The following is a 9,306-nucleotide window of genomic DNA, read 5'->3' as shown; positions in this document are numbered from 1 at the left end:
CATCATTTTCTGCAACCTCTGCCATCTTCAAAGGGGCCCTACCACCAAACATATCTTTACTTCCCCCCGCACTCTCTGCTTTCCACAGGGATCCGTGATTCCCTTGCCCCTTCGTCCCTCCCCACTGATCTCCCTCCTTACACTTATTCCTGAAGGTGGAAGAAGTGTCTATTCACCTCCTCCCTCGCCTTCATTCAGGGCCCCAGACAGTCCTTCCAGGCAAGGCAACACTTCAGCTGCGAATCTGTTGAAGTTCTATACTGTACCTTGTGCCCCCGAAGCAGCTTCCTCTACATTGGTGAGACCCAACGTTATTTGGGGGACCGCTTTGTTGACACCTTCGCTCCATCCGTAAAAAGCAAGATTTCCTGTTTTAATTCCAACCCCCACTCCGACATGTCAGTTCATGGCTTCCTCTACTGCCACGATAAGGCCAGTCTCAGGTTGGAGGAGCAACACCTCATATTCTATCTGGGTAGCGTCCAACCGGATGGCATGAATATTAGTTTCTCTAACTTATGCTAATTTTACCCCTCAATTCCTCCTCCTTCAATTCCCCATTCTGGCCCCCCTCTTACCTCTTCTCTTCCAACCTGTCTATCACCTACCTCCCCCTGGGGCCCCTCCTCCTTCCGTTTCTCCCAAGGTCCATTCTCCTCCCCATCAGATCCCTTCTTCTCCAGCCCCTCTACCTCTTCTACCATTCACCTCCCTGCTTCAAATTTCACACCAGATATCTTGCCACCAACCAGTTCTCATCATGTATGAAACACCATTAGTGTTATACTCTTTACTTTTTTAACTTGTATCATAATTTTACCTTATTATTTGTGGTAATATTACTTTGTGTTGTGTGTGAATTATACGTACTGTGTGATGTAGGTCGCCTGGGACAGAAGGCTGGTACGGAGTTCTGAGTTGGATGATCAGCCATGATCATACTGAATGGCGGTGCAGGTTCGAAGGGCCGAATGGCCTACGCCTGCACCTATTTTCTATGTTTCTGTTTGTACATTAACTCTGGTTCTTTTTTCAAGAGCTGCTGTCTGAGTTTACAGTATCTTTGTGGCCTCTTTGTCTTGCCGATATGGGGCGGTGAGACACGAACCTGATAACTTGCTGCGGGTACACGTCACATACATTAATGTCGGGGTTAGGGAGTTACTCCAAGTGCTCTCTGCAGCGGCCACTGCCTGCGCATTTTATAAATACCTCTACGTTACAGAAAATATATATTCCATATTAGGTAAATGAGAAACCCGGCAGATGGATGTGAAACCTTCAGATGTCAGGGGACAATTCATCATGATCACGTGCTTAGAGATGCATCAGGGGTTTAAGAAAGCTTGTTAAAACAGATGGAAACTTTTACACTTGTTGCCAGCTGACTCCGAGGAAATGACATTTAGACGGGGCGTCATGAGAAGCAATTTCAGGGGAAGACGATTCTGTAGGAATCTTGGGCAACACACAAAAAAATGCTGGAGGAACTCGGCATGTTCTATGGAGAATAAAGAGTCGACGTTGCAGGCCAAGACACTCCATCAGGACAAAGTTTTAAAAAGTTTGGTGAGAATCGATCCCGTCTTTGTCTCGGAGCGGTACGCTAGGTGGAGCTCAATGTCATCACTTCCAAAAGCCGACGCTTTCAAGGACTTTGCCGCCAGCGCCCCGCCCCCGTTTGCTGATTCGCTCCTGAACACCATGGAAACCGGATCTCTCCCCGTCATTAATAGGCCGCGTTCGCCGGGGCCCTCAGTCATTGGCCACACCGCTTTTCAATCAGGCAGCGGTTCAACTTCCGCTCATAAAGTTCGCCTGACAGGCTGGGCGTTCGCCTCTCTCGGCTGGGAACTCACTTTGCGCCTCCGAAAGCGTCCCGGGCGGGCTGGGCTGGGCGTTTGGAGTGAGTGAGTGAGGCGGAGGGGGAATTGAACAAAACTACCAGAAACAAGCCAGAAGCGACTCGTTCCGCCCTTCCTGAGCTACAATGAGCCGGCCGACGGGGAGGGAGTGAGAAGTGAAACTCGAGGAGAAAGTTGCGGCGAGTGAGGCGCCGGCCGGAGCCGGGAGGAAGGCGGCGGTCGGGAGGGTGAAGGATCGGGCGCCAGGACCGCGAGTTCGCGGCTGAGGCGGGCGCTCGCTCGGAGGCCAGGCCGAGGCTCGGCAGCGGAGCGAGTCACCATGGACTTCAAGACGGCGGTGTTCAATGCGGCCCGCGACGGCAAGCTGCGGCTGCTGCAGAAGCTGCTGACGGCCAAGAGCCCCGACGAGGTGTCGGTGTTGGCGGCCGAGAAGACCAACGGCGCCACCGCGCTCCTGATGGCGGCCCGTTACGGCCACTTGGACGTGGTGGTTTACCTGCTGGAGGAGTGCGGCGCCGACGTGGAGCTCGGCGGCTCCGTCAACTTCGACGGCGAGACGATCGAAGGGGCGCCGCCGCTGTGGGCCGCCTCGGCCGCCGGCCACTTACCGGTGGTGAAGTCGCTGCTGGAGCACGGCGCGTCGGTCAACAACACCACCCTGACCAATTCGACGCCGCTCAGGGCTGCCTGCTTCGACGGGCACCTGGATATCGTGAAGTATCTGATCGAGCATGACGCCGACATGGAGGTGGCAAACCGGCACGGACACACCTGTCTCATGATCTCCTGCTACAAGGGCCACCGCGACATCGCCAAGTACCTGCTGGAGAAGGGGGCCGATGTCAATAGGAAAAGCGTCAAAGGTACCGACGAGAAGACAGGCCGTAGCCCTCCCCTACCCTACTTTCCCCTCCCCTCCCCTTTCTCTCCCAAATCCCTCTCCTCTCCCCTCCCACTGCGGCCCTATCTCCATCTGCCGCCCATACAAGGAATGCTGTTCGAGCCGAATCTTTGCATGTTTTACACTGTTTCTCTAAATACAAAGGGGTAACGAAACTACGTAAAGTGGGATTTTCCGCTTGTGGTCGAAATTTTACAAAAAAAAATCACATTTATTTTTTCTCTCGTCTCGCCGTTTATCCAATGTTTAAACGATTTCTCAAGAAACCGCAATTTTAAGTAAGGTTTAATTGTGTTTATAGAATTGTCGTCTTGAAAAGTAGTAGGTCATTTCAGTTCCAAATTTGGTTTGTGTTGTTATAGCTTAGGTTGCCTTCCCTTAAGTAGCTTTCAAAGATTGCCGAGATCTTCAGCTCTTTTTATTTAGGAATTTCCAATGCCTCGAGATTTTCCAGTTACTTTTTAATACTTGAGTAGTACTTCGTAGGTTGGCAACATAATTATGGCTGAATGTTTGCTATCTTTCTTATTATTTCAAGTTCCCACATTTTCCTTTTAGCTTTCATCTTGGGGGACTAAAAGTGCCACTGTAGTGTATACAGATATTACATTGCTGATGGAAGAAATGTTTTCCATACCCCTCACCTCAGTTAAAAAAAAATTGGAATGCCAGTGAATCAGGAAAGCAGAGTGTATTTCAAACATCACAATATTGTTTTGTCATCTTCCATGGCAGGAGTTTGAGCTTAACTAGGAGCAGTTTCTCTACTCAGTATGGCAGTTTATGTACATAAACATGGTTCATTATAGACTTTGTATTAAAATTCTCCAGTGCTTGAACAGTGTGATTTGTCAATGTCATTGTGCAAATTTTCAAAATTGTTTATAGTTGCTCTGGATAAAGTTTCTGTCACCACATGTGGTTCCTTTATGGGGGGGTGGGCACTTCCACATTTTGACTCTTCATTTGGGTTTAAAACACAGGTTTTGAATTGGGACATGAGTATCACAAAGTGAACATCTGTAGCACACCTTTAATGGAGAGTCTTTTCCTTCAAGTGCCAAATGTAGGTAATTCCAGATAATCTATGAAACTTCACTTTCAGAGTAGGGCATAAGAAAGCTGTGTGAAACTACTTGTTAAAGGTGTATTCAAATATTTGTTCAAGCCTCAGTGAAAATGCATGTCTCAAAGTCTTTTAATTACACAGGTACAGGTAATGTTGGTGACATTTATGAGAAAGTATCAATTATTAATTTTCTTGCTCTTCCATGAGAAGTGGTTAAACCCCGTGAAGTAGGAATACCCCAGGTTTGATTGCTCTCTGTTGTGGCATTAAACTTGGTATGAGCATTACAATTGAGTGTAGGGATTTCTGTATGTTTTAAGTGTTGTTTATGCTGTAGCAGATATTTCTCTCCTAATATGTGATATCCCCACTGAGGCCATCGCAGTAAATAGGATTTGAAATCTAATGTAGTTAAAAAGCCATTTGAATTAATCAGTTAAATTAATCTGTTTAATTTGCCTGTTGGCAGTTGTAGTGAAACAAAAAAAAGGCACTGTACATTAGAATTCAAAAACTTGCCAAAACTACTACATTTGCTCAAGATGGTGGAAAGGACAACTTGGAATGAGTACATAGAATGTAGAGCATGACAGCACAGTACAGGCCTTTTGGGCCATGATGTTGTACTGACCTTTAAACCTACTCAGATCAATCTAACCCTTCCCTCCCACATAGTCCTCCATTTTTCTTTCATTCATCTAAATCCCTTAAATGTCCATAATGTATCTGCCTTTATCACTACCACTGGCAACGTTTCATGTAATTACCACTTCGTGTGTGGGTGTCTTCCAACTCTGACATGCCCCACCCCCATATTCTTCCAATCTCCTTAAAATTATGCTCTTTTATTGGCTATTGCTACCCTGGGGAAAAGGAGCTAGCTGTCCACCTATCTGTGACTCTTGTACATCTGTATCAAGTCATCTCTCATCTTCTGCTCCAAAGAGAAAAGCCCTAGATCACTCAACCTTTCCTCATTAAGACATGCTCCCTATTCTAGTCAGATTCCTGATAAATTTCCTCTGCACCTTCTGTAAAGCTTCCACATCCGTGTACTTAGGTGACCGGAACTGAACACAATATTCCAAGTGTGGTCGGATCAGAGTTTTACAGGGCTGCAATGTTACCTTGTGGTTCTTGAGCTCATTTGCCCAACTAATGAAGTCCAACACACTATATGCCTTCTTAACCACCTTATTAACTTTGTGGAATCTATGGACATGTACTCCAAGATCCCTTGTTCTTCCACACTGTTAAGAATCCTGCCTCTGACTTTGTACTCTGCCTTCAAGTGTGACCTTCCGAATTGTAACATTTCACACTTTTCTGGATTGGATTCCATCTGTCACTTCTCAGCCCAGCTCTACATTCCTGTTAAAGTCTTGTGACCTATGACAATCTTCTACACTGACCACAACACCACCAACTAAGACATCTGCAAACTTAGAAACCCACTTTTTCACTTCCTCATCGAAGTCATTTATAAAGATAGCAAAGAGCAGGGGTCCCAGAAGAGATCCCCGTGGAACACCACTCGTCAGATCTCCAGGCAGAATGCACTCTCAGCTACCTCCCTCTGCCTTCTGTGGGTAAGCTAATCCTGAACCCGTGCAGCTGAGTTTTACGCAAGTTGGGATTTGACAATATGCTAAAAGTGTGCATTTACTATATAATAGAAACAAATAAAATACACTCATAGTGAAGACACACATTGAGGTAATTGGATTATAATTATGGAATTCCTGTTACAAGCACCAGTGAAATGCATGCAACTCTAAAGCCCTGACTTCTAAAATCAAAGCATTGTTTCACTGGTTCAGTAGAAAAAAATAAATTTATCTTGTGGAATTTTGGTTCAGCTATGAGATTTGTGTACAAGCTTTGCAGTCCATTTCTTGGCAGTCATGGACATGCAACAAAAATTCATTATTGACAGCTTAGGTGGTTGAAGTTGCATTCTTTATTAATACTCAGGGGCTGGGGGAGACATTGAATTGTAGGATCCTATGAATGTTGAGCAACGTTTTTATGAAATCTTTGTAATGAATTTAGTTAGCTTGTTTGGATATCTTGCATGTCTTCCAAAAGAGTAAATTTAGTTCCTTGTTGAGAATGTGCAACTTGTTACCATGTGGGAAGTTTGGAGGAATGAACTTGGAAGCATTGAGAAATCAGGAGAAGATGAATGGATAAGCTTTCAGGGGGAAGTGGTAGGAATGGTAGAGCCTTGTATCAAGCTTAATCTGCTGGAGGCCATGTTATTTGTTTCTGTAAGTTTTATAAAATCAACAGCATTGTGGTCTTCATTTTTCCTCTATACAAGGCTTTCATCAACTGTGTGTGCTAAAGTGAATTGTATTAACCCTTGGGTTGATTTACTTGATTGCTCACATTTGTTAAAATCCAGGTGCAAGGTGGCTCTCACTTATTTTAAAATGCTATATTCTTCAATTCTGTTTCAAATAGAAAGTGTCATTTTCAAACTCCATTTTTACTTTTGCGTGTTAACAGCAAAATCCAGTGAATTTGACTTCTATTTTTCTTTTTTTTTTTAAAAAGGGAATACAGCTTTGCATGACTGTGCTGAGTCTGGGAGCCTGGAAATCATGAAGATGTTGCTTAAGTATGAAGCCAGAATGGAGAAGGATGGTTATGGGATGACTCCACTACTCTCTGCCAGTGTAACTGGTCATACCAACATTGTGGACTTTCTAACCCAGCACCCGCAAACAAGTAAAACTGAACGCATTGATGCCCTGGAGCTTCTAGGAGCCACATTTGTGGACAAGAAGAGAGATTTGTTAGGAGCGATGAAATACTGGAAGAAAGCCATGGACATGCGATACAGTGATGGGGCTAATATCCTTGCTAAACCAGAGCCCCAGCAGTTGATAATGGCTTATGATTATGCCAAAGAAGTGATGTCAGTAGAAGAGCTGGAAGCATTGATTGCTGATCCGGATGAAATGAGAATGCAGGCATTGTTAATCAGAGAAAGAATACTGGGTCCTTCACATCCAGATACATCTTACTACATAAGATACAGAGGTGCTGTCTATGCTGATTCTGGCAATTTTGAGCGGTGCATCAACTTGTGGAAGTATGCATTGGATATGCAACAGAATAATCTTGACCCTCTGAGTCCAATGACAGCAAGCAGTTTGCTGTCTTTCGCTGAGCTTTTTTCTTTTATGCTGCAAGACCGGACAAAAGGAGTCTTGGGAACCTCGGTATCCTTTAATGATTTGATGGGGATATTGAGCAAAAGTGTCTTTGAAATAGACAGAGCCATGAAGCAGGAGCAAGCCCTGTCTGACTTGACCCAGTTGAGCAAAGCCCTGTCAATAATCTTGCATCTAATCTGTTTGTTAGAGAAGGTGAAATGTACCTCTGAACAAGAATATCTCAAGCGGCAAACTATCTACAGATTTCTAAAACTGAACTCTCGAGGAAAGACTGGGTTTTCACCCCTTCATCTGGCCGTTGATAAAGATACTACTTCTGTGGGTCGTTACCCCGTTTGTAAGTTTCCATCTCTGCAGGTGACTGCCATGTTGCTGGAGTGTGGAGCAGATTTCAATGCAAGGGACTTTGAAAACAACAGTCCACTGCACATTGCAGCACATAACAATCACCGGGAAATCATGAATCTTCTCATTAAAGCAGGTGCACACTTCGATACCACAAACTGCCATAAGCAGACAGCCTGTGATTTACTGAATGAGAAGGAAGTGGGGAAAAACTTGATCCAGCCAATCAACCACACAACTTTGCAATGTCTTGCTGCCCGTGCCATAGTAAAATACCGATTAGTTTATGAAGGACAGATTCCAGAAAAACTAGAGGCTTTCATTTTACTTCACAGATGATTTGAACAATATTTGGAAGTCTGTAAATATTTGTAAGGAATTAGTCACGTGCTTTAGTTCATCTGTATGCTAAAGGATGTTGAATGGATTCAGCAGCTTTTAGTGAATTATGGCTGCATGTTATTTTTGCTGCCTTGGTCACCTTGCACCCAGTTCATGCACCGTGATAATGCATGTATGGAAAGTATATTGTATCTGTTCATCAGTATTTTAATAGATGAAAATGTATGCTGCTTTGCATTTGGTTATACTTTGGATTGACTAGTTTGCAGTTTTAACAACCTCTAAACTTTGTTATACTAGTGGAATTGTACTTTCAACCTGTCGTTATAAATATCTCTACTGGTGTGTTATGCAATGTTCAGTTTCTTAGAACAAAATCAGGTTTGTCATTTTGTTGTGATACTGCATATTGTGGACCATTTTGTTCTGCAGACTGTCGCAGCTGGATTTAACATTGTTAATACCTTAAGTGCTTTTAAGTTTCCAGTGGAGTGACTTGGAGAAATGACTGCTCTGTTAACACACCACTATGCAGAACCTGGAACTTGATTGGATGTTGGATATATTTCTCATGCTCGTAGTGTGTGTTCACTTAGTTTAAAAAGTTTTTTATTAAATCAAACTGCTTAAGGCATTTCAGACACTTTGCTGTTGGAAGTACCTAGGGGCTCTTTGTATATAAATAGGGCTTTCACCCTTAAATTGCTGCATTTGACTTTTTAAAATGTCTATTATCAAGGGGGGTATAAGCTGCCATCAAAGGAGTCTGCAACTCAAGTTAATGCATCCCCATCTTAAGATCCAGCTCTTTTGATGGCTTTTTACGGGAAGCTTAAAATTTATTTTCTTTAGTTTGAAGTCAGCTTGACTCCCGTAGGGTATTTATAATTGCCACCTCTGCATCAGAAATTTGTCTGATAAGCAGCATCCACTTTACTGTCAAACAGGAAGGATTACTTTTCTGAAAGTTGTTGGATTCAGATAGTTACTGTATTTCTGCACTTTACTGAGAAATAAGAATGGCACATTGGCCACGTATGTCTTAAATAAAGCATTCACAATAAAATGCAAAACTCTGCACTTGCCTATGCTAGTGTCAAATTGTTTAGCCAGCTGATGTCTGGGGGTGCAGAGATTTAAAGTATTGCTGTTTTGATTTACTAGTAGCATCATTTAATCTATAGATGTCTTGAACACAACTGGAATTCATTTACTTGTATTGATTAACAATAAGATATTCAGTACAAGTGGGGGAAAATTGTGTACATTTGTTGATTTCAGCGCTTTGGTTTATGTGAAGCTTCCCTAAACTAAGGACGGGTATTGGCACTCTGGAGCTCTGAGTTCTTCACTTATCTCAGCTCTGTGCTGAAATAAACTTTATGTAATTCAAACATAACTCATAAATGTTACTTTATTTTTCTCCATAATTTGCTTTGGTTGAATGCATCATCTTTATCAGTTTCTGTGGTCACTAACCTAGACCCTTTTTTCAAACCAAGCCCTGTGTTGGGTACACCTTTGATATTTTATTGAATTTTCTCCAGATGCACTGATTACTATTCTTAAGGTTAGCTTCTAACATTATTAATGATCAAA

At 43.3% G+C, this 9,306-nt stretch overlaps 1 protein-coding gene across 1 annotated transcript; it reads left to right on the top strand.

Annotated features, from left to right (window-relative positions):
* The first annotated feature begins 1,787 nt into the window (after positions 1–1,787).
* Positions 1,788–9,106, top strand: fem1c (fem-1 homolog c). The gene is made up of 2 exons (XM_072281411.1): positions 1,788–2,728; positions 6,395–9,106. Exons 1-2 carry the CDS (start codon positions 2,185–2,187, stop codon positions 7,702–7,704), a joined length of 1,854 nt encoding a protein of 617 aa, XP_072137512.1. The 5' UTR covers positions 1,788–2,184; the 3' UTR covers positions 7,705–9,106.
* Positions 9,107–9,306: the final 200 nt, after the last annotated feature.

The sequence above is a fragment of the Mobula birostris genome, chromosome 17 (genome assembly GCF_030028105.1).
Source record: "Mobula birostris isolate sMobBir1 chromosome 17, sMobBir1.hap1, whole genome shotgun sequence".
NCBI lineage: Eukaryota > Metazoa > Chordata > Chondrichthyes > Myliobatiformes > Myliobatidae > Mobula > Mobula birostris.
The sequence above is the reverse complement of the archived record's forward strand: the minus strand, read 5'-3'. Positions and strand labels throughout refer to the sequence as shown.

Coding starts and splice junctions, on each gene's coding strand:
- fem1c (XM_072281411.1), top strand. CDS start 2,185: ATGGACTTCAAGACGGCGGTGTTCAATGCGGCCCGCGACGGCAAGCTG. Junction 2,729..6,394: donor CAATAGGAAAAGCGTCAAAG/GTACCGACGAGA, acceptor TTTTTTAAAAAG/GGAATACAGCTTTGCATGAC.